This window comes from Hetaerina americana, unplaced genomic scaffold, assembly GCF_022747635.1.
Source record: "Hetaerina americana unplaced genomic scaffold, ioHetAmer1.1.p SCAF_4, whole genome shotgun sequence".
Classification (NCBI taxonomy): Eukaryota; Metazoa; Arthropoda; class Insecta; order Odonata; family Calopterygidae; genus Hetaerina; species Hetaerina americana.
In genome coordinates this window covers 102,249,804-102,268,491 of record NW_027286985.1, presented here as the reverse complement: position 1 = coordinate 102,268,491, position 18,688 = coordinate 102,249,804, and the positions used below count along the sequence as shown (strand labels likewise).

At 36.0% G+C, this 18,688-nt stretch overlaps 1 protein-coding gene across 1 annotated transcript in view; it reads right to left on the bottom strand.

Annotated features, from left to right (window-relative positions):
• Edem2 (ER degradation enhancer, mannosidase alpha-like 2) overlaps positions 1-18,464 on the bottom strand; it is a 30,132-nt gene extending 11,668 nt beyond the window's left edge. The window contains exons 1-12 of the mRNA XM_071589632.1: positions 17,939-18,464; positions 17,755-17,800; positions 12,756-12,856; positions 11,031-11,070; positions 9,505-9,617; positions 8,242-8,395; positions 7,191-7,319; positions 6,314-6,517; positions 4,941-5,066; positions 4,751-4,855; positions 1,991-2,178; positions 720-879 (exon numbers count right to left, since the gene is read on the bottom strand). Coding sequence (XP_071445733.1) covers positions 720-879; positions 1,991-2,178; positions 4,751-4,855; positions 4,941-5,066; positions 6,314-6,517; positions 7,191-7,319; positions 8,242-8,395; positions 9,505-9,617; positions 11,031-11,070; positions 12,756-12,856; positions 17,755-17,800; positions 17,939-18,075 — 1,503 coding nt within the window. The 5' untranslated portion in view covers positions 18,076-18,464. The remainder of the gene's footprint in view (positions 1-719; positions 880-1,990; positions 2,179-4,750; positions 4,856-4,940; positions 5,067-6,313; positions 6,518-7,190; positions 7,320-8,241; positions 8,396-9,504; positions 9,618-11,030; positions 11,071-12,755; positions 12,857-17,754; positions 17,801-17,938) is intronic.
• Between the last annotated feature and the right edge of the window lie 224 nt (positions 18,465-18,688).

Sequence of the window (18,688 nt, the reverse complement as noted above, 5' to 3'; positions counted from 1 at the left end):
GAGAAGGAGAAAGTGGTCTCTCACTCAGTTGAAAGACAATGGAGATGATTACATTCCTCGACCATCACTAGTATATTAATATAATTCCACTCATTTAGAAAATTTAAATCTAGTAGAATTCTGATACAGTGAGAATCTAACGGTAAAAACTTATACTTTAAGAAGATAACAAAAATTACAAGTTGCTGATTGGTGACAATCTTTGCCATTTCAAATCCTAAAGATGTTATCATTATAAATAGATGTATTAGTACTCGAGAAAAGCATATATTTAATGCTTTGGATGCTTCTCTTAAGAGGATAGAGATAGAGAGAAGAAATTTATGACTGCAGAAGTTATTTAACCACTACACAACTCAAGTAGCACTTGCTTGAAACCATAGTAAAGGCAAGATGGAACTCTAATGACTTTTCTTTCTCAGCTTTCCATCATTAGAGATAAACAATTAGAAAAATCAACATTACACAAAGTCTGTTTCTCAGAGGTTCAAAATAATATACAAGTTCTTGTATGAGTCTCATACATGCAAAGTTTTCTAATAGCAAAAGATAAATTACAACATTTACTATCAGACATTTTTGTGTCCCAAAATTTTATATTCCATGTATGTTTTTTTGTAGAGGACTCATTAAATCACTTATAGCTTTGAGAGATGGGCCTCCAATCAGATATATAAATGAACAAGGAGGGCAGTAGACTGTATTTTTCCATTACTTACATCAACAAAAGTGAAGTTTGAGAGACGGGCAAGTGAGAGTGGAAGCAGGTGGGCCTCTGTTGTGAAAAGGAACTCATCCAAATCCAAGATCAGGTCATTTGGATCCGTAAAAAGAAGGTACAGGTACTTGAATGTTTCTGCCAGCACAAACGAATCCATTCTGAAATTAAAAGAAGATCAAATTAAACATTCAAAGATAAGGACTATGTTGCACATTCTTCAAAGTTGAGTGATTTTTAAATGTTCAATAGAAGAAAAGTAAAAACCTTGAAAAAATTCCTGATCTTTCTTTGCTAACAATCTCAGATTTTCTGTCAACCACCATTTCAATTACACATTCGATAACATGAACCTGTTTTTTATATCCACCCTCAAATTTCAACCCAAATCTTCAGTCTAGCATTGAGCTGAGAACTCACAAGATACAGTAAACTAAACAATTTCAGACATCTAAACTAAAATCACTTGCTACATAAAACACTAGGAAATACTAATGTTAAATTTATAACCACTTATTAGCTGATTCCTATCAATTAGAAAGCTAGTATTAATGATTAAACGTATATTTTTGTGCCTTCCTGTGATTTTTAAGGCATGCAATGCCATACTAATATAATATTAATAATTATGAGAGCAAAATCTCAGTGAATGCAACAGATTAATTTCAAGAAAAGAACATGTAAAATAATGTAAAAGTTGAGGACAATATGTGAGGTTTAAATATGAAGTGACCCGAATATATTGATCAAATATCAACTCTTTCTTTTCAAAACCTAAGTTGGATTTTAAGGTTCTCTTGGTAGGCACTTCCTCAACGTATGAAAATGAAATAAACGACAATTACATACCTGATTATGCTACTCAATTAAAGGGTTATGTCAATGGTGGTTAGATCACGAAGTCTTTCAACTCACTCAAATAGTCAGTAGGGGAAAAATAAAATGATATACCTACATCTTCATAAATTCCCCGTAATCCACCAAAAAGGTATAATAATAATAAAAGGTCTTAATTGGGACATGATTGAGACTAAATTGTTTCTTCTTCCACTTAACCCCTGATAAGGAAGAAGAAGGGCTTTTAAGGGTTAGGAAAAGGGAAAAAAACATTCACTGAAAACTTTGAATAGATGTGCAAATCCCAACTTGGGTCAGTGGAAAAGCCAGCTCCAAATAAGCATCAATTCCACTCACGATAAAAGTCCTCAGGTATACTAAAAAGGAGGGGACACAAATGACTAAGGAATGTGTTCTAGGCCTATCTTTACTCACCTGTCCTCATGCACTCCAGTTCTCACATCCTTCACAGCTGCATACCCACACGGGACCCTTGCGTACTTTTGAAGGCTGCGCAATACATGACGCCCAACTTCCAAGTAATATGGATCCCCAGTGGCGCGGTACAGAAAGTATGTCGATTCAAGGAATTCTGGCCGTAGAGGGTGTTGACCCCAATGCACCTGAAAGTCAGCCAGTGGCCAATGGCCATTCATTCAGTTATTTGTGGCATGAGTAGCATGGGAATCCCAAGCGAGATGGGGACTAATTGTATTGCATTGTGCCACGCTGAGGATGAGGATACAAGCGTGAGGGCAAACTGCAGCCATGGACGGTTCAAAATTCCACTTATTTCACTTCCAAAGAAATTGTGTACTTGATTCATGTGACCAAAATATTACACTGTGGCAGGCAGTTTCAACAGCCGTATGGGTTTGTTGGGGTGAGCTCTACACACATCTATCACAAGCAACTTTCAAGTAGATTACTGTGGTATGAAATGTTAAATCCATTAAAATGTTATCACTTTTTAATGTAATTTTAGAGATCTACACCTACATAACATAACACAAGTTACAATATAGAGGGCATGTTGAAGAGGATTGTGGCAGTTACAAAGATAATTATAAATATAAGTAGACAGTAAAATCTACTTTCTGAACTCCTAAATCAGCTATTGATATAGAAATTGGAAGATAACTTTCAGTTGGAGGTTTCATGGGCACATTTATAGAGGAGTACAGTATTTCTGTTACCAAAGTTTTTCTATAACTTCTACTTGATGAATTGTCTTTTGTTTTTAGAAAGCTGTCAATCAGGAATCCCATGATTTGTAAAGGGTATCATCTTGTTCATAAATATCATTTTCAGGAATTGTAACAGAGTTATGAAAGTTGCAATTTTCAAATCTTGTGACTTATCATGGGTACAACTAGTATATAAATAATAGTTCAAGGATACGGCAGGCAGAGGAAAAAATGAATGGTGCAAAGGCTAAGGTAATTTTAAAAGGTATGTGCAATTATAATGAGCATTATTAATGGAAAATAATGGATTTCTTCAATGATTAGTGGGTAAAACAAATTTATTGTACTATGAAGCCTTGGTAGAGTGGGGGAATAACCATATTTTGCTGAATACAAACATGCTGACATAAAGGTGAATTCTACTGTGATTATGTACTCTGCTCATTAAAGCTGACCTCAAGTCTCTGCTCAAAAACAAGTGCTGTGAGCGTTTTTAATATGCAGTACAAAATTCCTCCACTAATACAACCAGACAGACCAAACCACCTTCTCTGAGATAGATTTCAGTACTCACGGTACATGAGATTTTGACAACTAAAGCTTATTCACAAAAATATTATGAGATCAGTTCAATGGATTCAAGGCTCAACCCAGTGAAATTGCATTTTGAGGAATTAGACAAAAAACTTTGAAGGTATTGTCATACTTAAGTGTGACAGGACTGGCTTCTCATATTTGCAACATCTTCAGGCACAATTATTTCCAGGACATGAGTCTATACCTATACACAGAAAGCAACAAGAGAAATGGGTGAAGGGGAGGTAAGGAGTGATTGGTCGTTTTTACGTGTAGAGGGGAGAGAACATCAGGGAAAGACAAAGGAAAGGAAGGGATGTAGATTGGAAAAAATAAGCAAGAGGAGATGCTGAAATTGAGCCAATGGGTTTAAGCACAACACAATGTGTGGGGGTTGCACATGCAGCAGAGAGGCTTCAGACCCGGAGGGTTTGGAGGGGGGGAGAAGTGGGGAAAGAGGGAGCTGGATGGCAGAGAACTCTAAACATCTGAGCCTATGCCTTAACCTGAACAGCTCTCTGTTTTTTATTTCTCATTCTGATTTCTATAATTTTTTCACAAGAGTTTTTATATGAAGATCAACTATATCATCACATTAAACGGCCAATATTAGCCAAGATTAAGTAAACCATTCTTAAATTTACTTAGTTTTTTTCAGTTTCAGCAGCTGATACTTCTTTAATGATGCTATTCAAAGATATTTTTTGATGATTCAACGAACAACATAATGTCATCAAATTCACTGTTTCAGGCTAACTTCATGGAATTTCTCTACATGGAGAAAAATAAAAAAATCATTGTAGAAGTTTTTTTCAAAATTATTTCTATTTACTTCCCACCACAGTTTTAAAATGTACTGACAAAATAATGCTACCGAGTTTCTTAGGGATAAAATCAGGGCATGAAAAAATTGATGAACTGAGGAGGAAAACATTCCGAGGAATTTACTACGAAAGCTCCTCTACAACTTCGAATTTTTGAAAGAAAAACATTTCATCATTACTCTAAATTTTTTTTGGTCAAACCTAAGTGGGTTGCGGTAGTCTAGGGATAGTGTTGGACTACTAACTGGAGGGCCCAGGTTCGATTCCCGGGCAAGCCTTTCTGGGCACCCTCAGCTCCACCCAGGCTGTGTGATTTTTCAGGAGCTAGATCTTCCTGGGAAACCATGACCAGCACAGGGAAAGGAACTGGCCCCCCTACCCTGATGGGTGAATTTCATATGCCGTATAGGGCTTAGTACTTGGTGAGCTATATCATCACCTACCAAACCAAACTTAGGGTTGATCACTATGTTTATGTTATCCTAAGTAAAAATCGAGTAAATTCCCTTTGGATAGTTTTTTTTAAGCCAGAGAAGGTAGTTGAGTATCACTACATTCACAGTGTGACCATTTTCCATGTTTACAAAAACCAAAATATGGATATATACCTGAAAATCTGTTGTGAATGCTTCAGGAATGAAATTGTGCCTCTGCATCACCTGGTAGAGCATTTCATGTGTCTCCACTGCTGGTTTGATGTCCCCCTTCAAGACCTGTTGAAGAAGGAGGAATAGCATGACATGGAGAGGCAGGAAAGGAAATGAACAAGTGAGACCACAAAATCGAGCCAGTAAATACCTGCAGCCCTGGCCAAAAGGCAAGCAGAGCATCCATGAAGTTCCTCGAGTTGGTGTGCGGCCGATGCATGTGGACATCCAACAGCATTGGTCCCTGGCTGATATACTTCATGACTGCTGAGTAATGCTGGTAAGAGAGGTCAGTCAGAATTGAAAATTATTAAAATCACATTAAAAAATACAATATTGGCATTTGCTATTTCATTTCTTAAAAAAACATTTATCTTTCAAAAGAAAATTCTCAATTTAATAGTTAGCTCTCAAATTCTTTTTTCCTAAAAATAGAAAACCACCAAGCATAGAAAATTACTTCTACATCAAGGAGCATATTATAAGGTCATCTATTATTACTTTCAATACTGATGACTAATGAGTCAATAGCGTATGATTCTGAAGCAAAAGAAAGAAGTGGCAAATACCACAAACAAGAAATACGAATAATAAATTTACAAAAATACTGAAATTACTGCAAACAAGAAGGGTCCACCACACAACGTTTTTCCTGCCTTTATGAAATTGATGAAGTCACGGAGCAACGAATAAGCATAAAGTTTTTTGGTGAAGTGTGGTAAAAGAAATTACTTAAATGTTGACAGCTGTTTACGGTGATAATGCTCTGAAGAAAGCATACACTTTCAAGTGGATTCATCATTTTAAAGATGGCCGACAAGAAGCCATGGATGATACAAGGCCGGGACGACCTCCAACCACCTGTTTTGAGGGATGACCTTAAACTACCTGTGATGATGACAACATTGATCGTGTGTGGTCCCTTGTCCTTATTGATTGTCGGAAAACTGTTCGAATGATAGTTGATGAAATAAATTTGATCTCTCCCCCGCGACATTTTCCTATTCCCAAAATGCAAAAATGTGATGAGGGGACATTCTTTGGAAAATGTGGGAAGACACAATAAAGCAAGAAACGACGAGAAAACTAAAAAGCCTAACTGCCGAGGACTTCAAAGGGTGCTTTAAACAGTGGAAAAGACAATGGAATAAATGCATAACAATGAATGGTGAGTACTTTGAAGGGAACAAAATCGATGTTGACTAAATTTTGCAAAATAAAGTTTTTATGGCCTTGGTTTGTGTATTTATTAGACCGAGTAGTATACTTGAACCAGGTCTCTGGAAAGAAAGTGACATTCTAGTAGTGCCCAGCCAACATTCACTGATCAAGAATTTTAAATTAAACAACATTCCTACCAAGTACATAGTGTTTAAGACAGAAGCAACCTTTGGAACCAATTTTTTCACTACGGCTTGCACTTCTTCTTCATGATCTCTTATGTTTGACAGCTTCAAGCTGAGTAATTAGAGTTATGACTACATTACCCATCAGTTCATCGATGAGCACTCGTGTTCAACTCACTCGATTGAAACGTCCAAGGTAGCGCTCATCTCCAAGTAATATGTATGCCTTAAGACAATACTCGTAGTATGAGTCAATGCCAGCACCAACTCCTGAATCTCTCCGCACCCAATCACCACTGTGCACATTCAGCACAGTGCCCATGAGGTCAGAGCTTCGGTGCCTCATGCGCCACAGCACATCCATTGCCTTATGAGCCTTTTCCTGTTTTGAGAGAATATCATTCCGTTAAAAAATCACTGTCCCCTTACACCACCAACAGCCCATTTCCACATTTAATTATTATTACTCAAAAACACATTCAATGATACATTAAATAATGGACATGTAAATCATATTGAATAATAGTTGCAAATTGATTTAGCTGGAAGACATTTCTCCAAACTCCTGAGCTCTCAACGATAGTTGAGGGACCAGGGAGTACTAGAAAGTATGAATCCAAATAGTTTTTGGGCTTTTTACAAAGTATGTGGATTGGTTGGCAGTGAGAGGTAAGTTAGCTAATGTATACAGTTTAGAGCAGCAGTAAAATTAAAAATAAATTACAGGAAGTAATGGTAAATTATAACAGACCGGTAATAAATTAAAGCAAAGCTTTCATTGCATTAATTTTTTATGCTTTGATTTCAGCAAGCAGTCACCACCTTCCATTTCAATGCTACAATGTAAATTCAGAAGGAAAATTGTTTTAATTAAACCCAATAATAAGCTCAACACAACAAGTACAATGTTTATGCTAGTGAAAAATGGCAAATTTATATTTTAAATTACTTCCTCATGCTGACAGTCATAATTTACTTCAAGTATTTTTTGTAAGGCACTTCATTCTCCTGCAAGCTTAAGTTGAGAGGAGAGCGCTCACTTATATCACCAGTACCTCAAATACTGATTCCCCTGTGAGTCTTGATAACGCTGCCATCTCAAGGATCATTGTCCCAGCACATGCAGTACATGTCTCCCTCGAAGATTCTAGTTTCTGACTCTTCAGTCCATACCTTAGGTTTATCTGGAATCAATATGCATCATTTTTTTAAAGAACATTCCACAGATCAGAGACACACAATTATGACCAAAACTACCCAGGTTGCATTTAAACCCTCAACCTAATGAGAAAATTTGTCATTTATTTTGTAACATTCTCAAATATGAGCATCACTATTAATTGCAATAAATACTTAGCATTAACACAGAAAATTATTGTAAACGAAATGGTCAACCTTTGACAATCTAATGATTTTTTTAAGCCATTTTCATGCCATGCCCGAATCACTGGTATGCCCAAGATCCTAGGGGTTCATTTCTCAAAGCTACATTTATTCCTGTGAGACACTTGAAATAATCTCATGCAGAACCTTTTAATTTTTTCCAAAACTTATCACACTTACACGTAGAATGCCTCATGCTATATTTACTCTCAGAGGCCGAAAAATTGCAATGAGGATGCAATTAAATCCCCTGTCACCTGCACTTTGAAGGAGAAGAGTTCAGCCTTCCCCTCCATTCATCTGCCTTAACGTACTTAAAAAATTAATAATATTTTGCCCTTTCTGTGAAATAGCACAAATCTTCATGTATATTTAGCACACCTTTAAGCAATGTAGCCTATATTACATGAGATACAACAGTAGTGATAAATTTATTTTAGCGATAAATATTAGACTGCTTTTGTTATTTGACTCAAATTCATGATGGAACTTCACAATATCGACCCCAACCATTGACTACAGCAAAATGAAAATACTTAAAGGGCATGGAAAAGAAAATTAACACATGAAGGGGTCCATGAGCTGATAGTTGAGCTAATGACAGTTTTGGTCTTGCATGCCCTTTCCTTTAAGCGGCTGGTTTAGCCTGCCCGTAAACCATCTTGGATTGAAGTTGCACCTCTTGCAGTAAATCTTTGAATGCTAAGAGCAGGAGAGCCTCACCCTTGCATGAGGGATCCCAGTGGTGGTGTTGAATGCTGGCAGGAGTCTGTAACCAACATCTCTGGCCAGGTCCAGCAGCTCACTTCGATACCAGCTCATTATACCAGCCCGCTGCTGCAAGTACTCAGCAAGGATGTGGCCTGAGAGCAATCCCCTGGAAAAGACAAAAATTTTCAGAATGTCACTAATGTTAAAGCCAAATGCTTGAACTTACTCTACGGCAACCAAATCTAACATGAATACCTAAGTAATACTTCTCAGCAAAGAACATATCTGAACATTCTTTGAAAGGATTTTTCAAAAGTTAGAGCCATTTATGTTAGATGATGGTACAGTACTACATTTCACAAAAGAAAATATATGCATCAGATTGAGGATGAATCTAATATTAAATTAATTTTTTTGAAAAATACAGCAGGTTGATATTATTTTGGCTTTAGCTGGGAACCACGGAATTATTGCATAGCAAGCCATTAAATTCTCTGGAATGAAAGGTAGATATTTCTTAGCAATGTTAGAAAAATTCATTGTTGGGATCTGACTCCGAAGAAGGCAAAGACAGTGAAATCGACTGACAAAGTGATGGCCATGGTTTTTTGGAAATTAAAAGGAATCACCAACATTGATAGCTTGCAAAAAGGACAAAAGATAAGCGAAGAGTATTATGTATTGTTATTGCACTGGTTGAGAGAAGAAATCAAGAAAAAACATCATTTGGCAAAGAAAAAAATTCCCTTCCATCAAGACAATGCAAGGGCGGACACCTGTGACGTTTTGATGGCGACAATCATGATATTAGGGTTTGAATTATTACAACATTCACTGAATTTACCCCATTTGACCCCAGGAACTTTTTTTATTCCCAAACTTGAAAAAATGACTCAGGGGGAAATGATTTGAATCGAACAAGGAGGCCATCACCAAAACAAATCCTATTTAGATGAGCTTCTTAAATACTACCATTTGAACAGCTATAGAAAGTTAGAGCAACACTTGAAAAAGTGTAACCAGCTAAAAGGAGATTATGTTGAAAAATAAAAATAAACTGCCCAAAATAATTTACTTTTCTATTTTCCCCTAAAGATACATTGAACGACCCATGTAATTCAGTTCAAGGGTAAAAGTAAAAATTAAAATATTCATTTGTGTGACTATTTATTGCCATGTTAAATCATAGGTAGGGGATTGAAAATTCTTGGTTAGCAGTTTTCCAATATGTTCTATTGCAATGACAGTTAATAGCCATCTGGCTTCAGCATTTACCCAAGTATTCTGATGTTTGTCTCAAAAACAGAGACCACTATGTCACTGTCAAAGGAGACATCTCTGGCCACCAGTCTTACAGCTTGCTCAAATTCTTTCAGGTCCCCCAATATCTGCAAAAAAGTAAATAATTATAAATAATGCAACAAACATTTTTGAGAGATGAAAATATAGTTATAAAACTATAATGAAACCAAATGTACAAGTCTTGGGAACTTCCATATGATAAAATCAAGCCATAATCTAAAGCAAAACACTTTCAAATGTAGAATTGTAGAAAGTAGAATTGAGGAAAGATATTAAAATTAGTGATCCACCAGTTGCACTCTTTTCAGTTCCTGTCTTCGTACAGTTCTTGGTTTTTCCTCCAATAGTTCATGAACGAAGAGGTGTTACGCTATCCTGTTCTCATGGTCAAATAAAGTTTGATCAACTTCAAAGAAATTATCACCTTATTAAAAGTAATGTTATACAACCATAACAAAAACCATTGCACAAGACTTATAGATGAACTTTTAAAACTTTGATTATGCTTATAGTCTGAGAACAAGTGGCTAGGAAAAAAACCTACTGATAATTGGAATAATCATAATTTGCAATTACCCTGGTGTCACTTCAATTCTTTATCATATATGCCAAATATCAACCATATGTATCAGCACATAAGCCTTTAACTGCTACTAATCAGGTACATGTTCTTCCAGGCTGCTATACAGCAAATTCACTAGCTGGATAGATGGTGTTGCCATGATATGAATATCATGCCATTGAATAATTATATAAAGACAAAATAGTACTCTTTTTGGTCATCTTTGTATTAATTATATGGTTACTTGAAGTTATTTTCTTCCAATGTAGTATTCAATATCTAAAGTATTTTCTTTCTGTGAATGCATGTGCTGGTTAATTTCACCCATACTTCACAATCCAGCAGTCTCCCTTTCAGGTGGAATCAGAATAAAATTTTACACATTTCTAAAATAGTAAGTTTATGAGCTGTGAAAGCTGGTCCTATATCCAAAAAAATGGTTACATAGAGGAAAAAGACCTAAATAATAAAGTGTTCTTTCTTGGTCATTTTTTCCAAGGATAATGGCAATTAACATAGAATAATATTCCTAGGAAGTATTTTACACCATTAAATAAAAATACTAAGGGTGAAAATTGTAATTTTTAAAGTAAAAAATTATAGTAGACCAAGTTCAAGGGATCAGGAAAAAGAATGTAAATCATAAGTGTATACCGAAAATAAATGAATGCAATAAAAGCCAAGTGATTTTACTGATTCACCTTGGCACTGTAATAGAGCTTTTGGTAATGAGAGGTTGCAAAGTGCAGGCTAGAGCATTCTTAACTTTGACAATGCTAGTCTAACACTCCAGGCAATCTACAGATAAATTGTGGCCACATCTGTGATCAGTGCTGCTGGCTTAAGTAAGGAGAAATAAAGGTCACTTCCAGAAATCTGGAGCAGATTTATGTGTATATGTACATGAATTGCTTTTGTTGGTGATGAAACTACTTACCACAAGAGTGTCCAAAGAGTCCACCAGGGTGAGCGAGAAACTGGAAAGAGAAGAATTAGGGTGAGAGAAGCAATTAAGTATCACAGAAAGGGCTTCCTCCAGAGACAACACATACACAAACAAAGAGGGACAATTTTTAAACATAAAATTGACAATTTCATCTTGTTTACATCATATTATTGTTTAAATTATACTAGAGACAGTCAAATGAAAACCTTGAAACATCTATTTTTAACCTCATAATATCTTACACATTGGATACAAGAGATTTTCAGCTACATTATTTTCATTTATACTCTCATGGTGTGCAATAGAAATATTCCAGTACTTATAAAGTTGATGATACATCCATAAAAGCTATGGCTTTAAGTGCTACGAAGGCCACTGGTGCCCATACTTGGTACGCCTGACCTGGTCTTGGGGAGTCTCTTAGAGAAGTAAACCTGTTTAGGAGCTGCCTAGTCCACACGTAAACTTGTGAGAGTGACAGAAATGAATCACCAACTTTCATTCATTGATGATGAAATTCAATATCTCTCCTCTTTAAGTACTAAATGAACAAATGAGAGAATACTGTTCCTCTGTGGTCCATGATGCAAGTGCAGCTGCCATGTTTACGCTATTGTTGCTTTCTGGCAGCATGATGCAAATTGTGGGTCATTCACCAAAACATGGCGGTCACTATTCCCAACAGGACTTACAATGGGACACCATTTTGAAATTTTACTACACTTCTGATTTCACTTGATTCACCCTTTTAGTTGATCTGTAGACTTCTGAGAGATCTAATTGCTGGATTCATATGTCTTCCAGGATTGCTGTCTTGTGCATTGTTATCAGTGACAACAGGTTCACTCTCTCTCTTGGGAGCCTCTTCAGATTGAAGTAATTTGAAGTGTACTTTATCCAGTGTATAAAGGGACTACTGGTTTATTTTGGTTCTTCTGAAGGCTAATTGTCATAATGATCCTTTTTTCGTGCTATCATGGACTATGGGTTCCATGACTTTTCATCACTGAAGCTAGTTGGTATCTTGATTGAAGCTGTAATAAGCTTTGACTATTTCCACCACTTCATTGTTGATCCTTTGGTAGTATTGCTTTTCTTCCACCCGTAACTTTCTGTGCAAAGTTAATTTAGTGGTCAGGTTCCAAAATACATGATCGGCAATGGCTCAAGGCAAAAATATTTCTTTCCAATGCCCCTTAAATATTTTGAGGAACTACGGCTGTTCCTGTTTGTCCAATGTATGCTTTTCAACATTATAATAGCAATATTATCAATTATTTCTTAAAATACACCCACACATTCTCCAGTGAAATGCTAAAATGATCTCATCTCAATACATCAAACAAACCATGCTTTCAACTTTCCCACTTGAAAGACCCTGTCTCTCTTATTTTTCTGATTTTACATCCTTATTGGAGAACCACTACTTTTAATTTCCACCCAGAACTGAACTCTGGGCCCCCTGCCCTTGGCCATACGCTCAATCCACCACATGACCAAAAAAAAGTTATCAACTTTAAATTTAACATAAATCTACATTTAGTTATACTTGTAATATATACAGAACCTTGACCTCTAATTATCACATATAAATATTCAAATTCCATTGATTAAGAGGGTGATGAAATATTGGTGAGTAATTGGTCACAGCCGCCAATGAAAAATGTCACTATTGCTTACTAAAGAATCTCCCTTCAACTTTGCCTCAACACTTACTTGCCAAGGGTGTCATCAATGTCACCACGACTAGGCTCTGTGCCCCTCCAACGGCCACAGCATGTCAGGGGCATCAACTCATCCGCTGGATATGCATTCTCCTGAAAACAGAATGGAAATTAAGCAAAGGTACAAAATACAGGTAAAGTACATCCCCAATACTACATATGGGGAAGTAAAGGCAAAAATGGTCACTCCCCATGGGATGATTATGGTAAACATAACATCCAAACAGTTCATTCACTCTAAATAAAAGTGTCACACATAAAAATATTGAGCTGCTTGGGTTCGTAGTTTTTGAGTTTCTGTTAGTTAAGTACATATGATTACGAAGGGTCTACGTTGAATCAATAAACACTATATGCCCATACCAGTCTGATTTTTATACAATTTTTTTGGGCATAAATATATTAGTTATGATGAAATTATTTTTTCAGGTTTTTGATCATAAATAGCCTCCGAATTCTATTTTGAAAAAGATAATTTCACCTAAAATAGTTTCTTTATAATTCTACGCAAGATATTAACCCTTGGCACTCAAATATTTTCAGCCTTGATATCAGCAGCTCAATTGAAATTTAATTTCTAAATTCCCCTGGTTTGAATGAAATGCTCAAGGAATAAAATTCAGAATCTTTCGGAAAAAGTATTCATTTAAAAACTTTGACTTTCAGATTAAGTATCCTAGCTGAAATCTCTAAATTTTCCAATAAATGATGATTTTTTCAAACATTTTCCCACAAGAAGTCAAACTTGTTCTCAAAAGTGCCATAAAATTAACTGCCTCTCTTCTTCATCCCTTGGACCCCTTTCTATTTGTACAAACCATACAGCCCTTACGTTTTTCTTTTTCACAGTGAGGTAAACTGATACTTATTTTTCCATTCAAACACTCTCGCGGGTCTGAAGATTTTGGCCGGCCCCTGGGAGTTTGCACCACCAATCTGCAACTCACTCCCTAATGAATTCGATCTGTGAATTGTACTTTTCAAGACTCTAGAAAAAAAGGTTTCACTGTGATTTCAATGTCTCCCTCGTAAAACAGTAGTGTTTCACAGATTCAATGACTTTTAGTGTCTAAGCCACCTATAAATTTATTTTAATTCACATCCACCACCTTTCGTGTCTCTGAATCTCCACTGCCTTATACCCTGATTCACACTGCCTCTATTTAAGAAGTTTCCCAACTGCTTAGCATTGCAACTATTCCCTTGCCCTTCCCTGCCTGGAGAATTGAGTTTCTTTCCCTGAGGGCAACCAACTCTCCTTTTTTCAGCCTTGGATTTTTTATTAGTGCTGTGCTGTTTTTCTATATGGCATCACAGTCCCTGCCAAGTAGCATTTATATTTCATCAATTCCCTACCGATTGTTGTGGTTGTATAATATATTTCTGTGTATTCCTATGGTATCCTCGAGCTCCAAGATAAGACTCCTTCAATATACCATACTGTTTTAGAAAACATTTGATGCAAATTAAAGATCAGATTTAGTTAGGGAGTCAGGGGTCATGAGACCAAAGAGAGAAATAAATGAACACAGCCACTTCAGTTATCTGTTAAGACATGAAGATGATTACCCAATTTAGTTGAGTTTTTTGGGTTGTATGTAATTAAGAACACCTTACCTTGGAATCCCATTACAGGCTCATCAATGGCTATCTTCCATCCCTTACTCTGAATCTCTCTCTGAACTTCATTTCTAAATGACTCAAAAGTGACCTTCTCTTTTCTGGCTCTTCAATCATTTATTCCAGGCTTATTGTTTTTCAACTGTATCATCCAAAATTTTTGCAAAAAACGTTTCCTTGTGAAGATTGCTGAAAAAATATCACTAGAAAGATACATTCTAATGACCAATAATCTGGTATTTAAGGATGCTAAATAATGCCCATGCTCAAAACTATGCTCAGAAATTCTGTCATTTCCTACATTGTGACAGTCAAATTATTCAAAGTTGAACACACACACACAGTATTCTATTATGAAGTTTACTTTGAGCATAGATATTGGTCTCACTGAGGAAATAAGCAATTCTACAATTCTTTAAGTTTTCTAGTATTGTCAACAGTTTAAGCTTGTGTAGACTTCTGGTTATCAAAGAATTCACCACCGTTGTCAGTACTATTTCTGAATTTTTCTTCACTTCAAAAGCAAAACTCGTCATCATTTCTTCCAACTAGAATTTTCTCGACAGCTCTGTTAAACGTTTTCATGGCCAAGGGAAGAAAAATATCTGGGATTACAATTATTCAACATATGCTCCGGGAAGAAAGGAGCTCCCATTTATATGATGTCATTATAAGAGTAGAGTGGCACAATTAAGGATGAAACATGCCCAATGTAACAAAAAATAATCTTCATAGATATCCAAGCAAGTGAAAGTACCAAGTTCAGAGAGTGGACATAGAATATGAATACAATCAAAAAGCACCTGGTTCAGCTAAAATTGCAGGTGCTCTGAAGAATGCAAAGGTCTCTCTCTACTCTCTAGCAATTATCATGATATATTTGACAGCTTGAAAAAAGATGGGGAGAATAAAAAATAGAAAGAGATATGAAATACAGTTTGAAGAAGAAAGATGAGGTAAAGTGAGATGAAAAGCAAAAAAAGAACCAAATAAATTTATAATTTAGTAAATTTGAAATATGCATGAAATACACGTAATCAACAAATAATTGAAGGTTCCACCTGCAAACAGTTTTAGATTGTCTTATGCTGATTAATGGATTAAATAAATGATCAGCATAGCTTCATCAATTGCCGGTGGCATCCGTCAAGACAATATTTCTCATACTAGATTGGTACCAATTTTGTTCAGGAATTTGAATGATAATATTTATCGGGACAGTGAGGTAATAATCTTGACTGTTATTTTAGCTTCTAATGCAATGCTACTACTCATGGAATACTGCTAAATACAGGGTGTGTCAACATAACTTCCTTTTTTCAAATGCAAAACACTTTCAAAAAAAGGAAGTTATGTAGCTGCACCCTAAATTAACAATACTTGTATAACCTAGTTAATAGGATATATTCATAGGACATGATGGTTAATAATCATGGGATTCAGTCAGCAAGTTCAGGAATGGTGGCACCACTGGCAGTCTTCCTTTGTGGGCAATGCCCCTCAAATCATTAACTAACCCCCTTTGTTAATAATGATGAATTACTAGTTCATTCAATACTAATACAAGGTTCGCTGAGAATATACATAGTTAAATCTATAATAACTGAAGCCAGTTGTGGTATTCTTTAAGTTTCAATGCTAGAATTGCATTAATTTGTGCTATAAGGGCTGCATTTTATTTTGCCAATCATGGATTTTTCATAAGGTACCTGTCAACACCCACATGTATTAAGCCATCCAAAACCTGATTGATTAAGCCAAATGACACTTATCACATATAAAAAACATTCAGGTGGTCCACTCAATAAATAAACATAGTTTTGAACTAGGCTACTCCATCACCCAATATGTGACTTTTATTACAAATGACTTACATCTCCTAGCTCAGTGCTAGCAGAAGTCTATATGTGCACATGAATAAATACTAAACCAATATCAATGAATCCTATGCTATAAAAAACACACTTTCCAAAGTTGCCAAATATTAAACACAAGAAACCACACATAATATTAATAACAAAAAGCCACTGCCATTTACACCTTCCAGTATGAACTCTTGCTTGGCAACAGCCAGTTACTCTGCCCTAAATATTAATAACAAAAAGCCACTCCCATTTACACCTTCCAGTATGAACTCTTGCTTGGCAACAGCCAGTTACTCTGCCCTGAATTCTTCTCATGTGAAGTATTTCACATACATTCTTCCCTATTTGGTGATGGCCGCCTGGCTAATCAAAATGGGGCAAACCTTTATAGATGTCTCCATCCGATATAGAGTGCATAATATTAGTTTACAAAAATATTATTTGAATTTGTCTACACGTCACTGACCAATTCTATTTCATGTATTTAACTAACTTTACAAATATACATTGTCCTGTCCATAATCATATGAAACAATTCAACCGACAGCTAGATGAACTAATTGACAATAGATAATAACAAGATTTTTCAACATTTTCAGTTAATAATAAGATAAAATTTTTATTTTCACTGGATATGAGATAAGCATTCTTAAGGCTTAGGACGTGCAATTCAAGTATCACCCTTTTGAAAATTTAACTGGGAATGATGGTAAATAGCACACGAGTTCCTGATGAAGGATCCAAAATTAAAACCTACAGCAGGCTTTTAAATGGCAATGCAAATGCTTCATTATTCCTGAATTTCACCGGATAAGTAGTGTAGAATGATTGATATTAAGGTTTGAATTTAGAGAACTTGTTAATTGACTTTCAACTCAGAGCAAAAAGCTTTGGAATAATTAACTCCCAATAATACTTTATTCCCTCCATTCCCAACTATCAACCAGCCTTTTGCCTAGCAAGCTTGTAGAGGCAAGAGGTGTCATCAAAAGAGGACAAATACATAATGTGATTTGTTTTGTCCAAAAGCAATTTATTATTCATTTATTATTTATTACTCGGAGAGCTCATTTATTAAGTCTAGTACAGGGTTTTATGCTACATCGCGTGGAAAAGATTCACATACAACTTACAGCACCACGCAAAGTCCACATTAAATAAAGATAACAGAAACATAGAAATTCCACAATTCCTATTTACAGACGATCATGGTTTCACCACTGTGTGGCATCATCAGGTGGCGACGACCAGATTAAGACACAGTGGTGAACCCATGGCCGTCGATAAATATTAATTGTGGGATTCTTGTGTTTCTATTATCTATACAACGGAGCCATTCCACCGTGTAATGTCTAAAACATTGTCATATCCATAGAGAGTGTAGCATAGTAAGAAGATAATGTGTAACTCCCCTGAAGGGCAAACATTTATTATGAGTTTGAGTGTATTTATGTCCAAATTACACGTATGATCTATAAAATTATGTAAGTAATCGATTAAGCTCACCATATACGCCCTGTATGCATGGAAAAACATGTCCCGAGCTTCTTCCCTGAAACGAACAAATGAAACGTCAATTACCAATTTTAAGATTGAAATTGGAGGGATTAAATGAAAACCTCTTGGGGCAATTTTTACATTATATCACAGCAGCAAATCATTATCTATGCGTGAATCAGCTTCAACTCACTTCAACATCTCCCTTTCTTCTTTCCCCATGGCAGAAGAAACCTCATCTGTGTGAGCTCCAGCACAGGAAAACACCAATGCCGAAACAACTACTGCAAACCACCTAATGCGGTGGATATGTGAAGGCGGGGATTCCATTTTCTTGGATTAAATAATTTACTACGAAACGAGTTTCAATTGCCTAATGTCAGGACAGGAAACTAGGCGATAAAAACAACATTGCTATTGGTGAGATGAAACATAACCTGAACTTCCTAAAACATTTTCCGAAATCTATCGGGCGATTTATTTGGGGGCCAAAGACAACAAAAAATTAATAATAAGCCGAAAGAAGTCTTGGAATGCATTCACCTTTTTACTATGGCCATGTCTAACTAATTCGTGAGCCTAAACTAATGAGAATACGCCCGATCAGCTGATAAGATCACAATTGGAACTTATTAAGAATACCAACATACTTAGAGGAAAAACCTCTAATTACACCCCAACTTCTACCACAGTAACATAACAACACACCCCCACTATTACGATTGCTGCGACGATTAACGATTCGATGATGTTTTTGGTGGACCCCGTCGTTTCCGCCCCATCACGAAATGGTTCCGAAGGTTACCAATCACCAAAGTTGTCGCAGCTCTCGGATTCAATTCGTCCCAACAAGATTATTTACCACTGGTAGCGCTAGCTGTCATCTAACCGAAGAAAGAGCGCTTTATATCAAAATATCCATCTTTGTGTAGCATTAACAAAA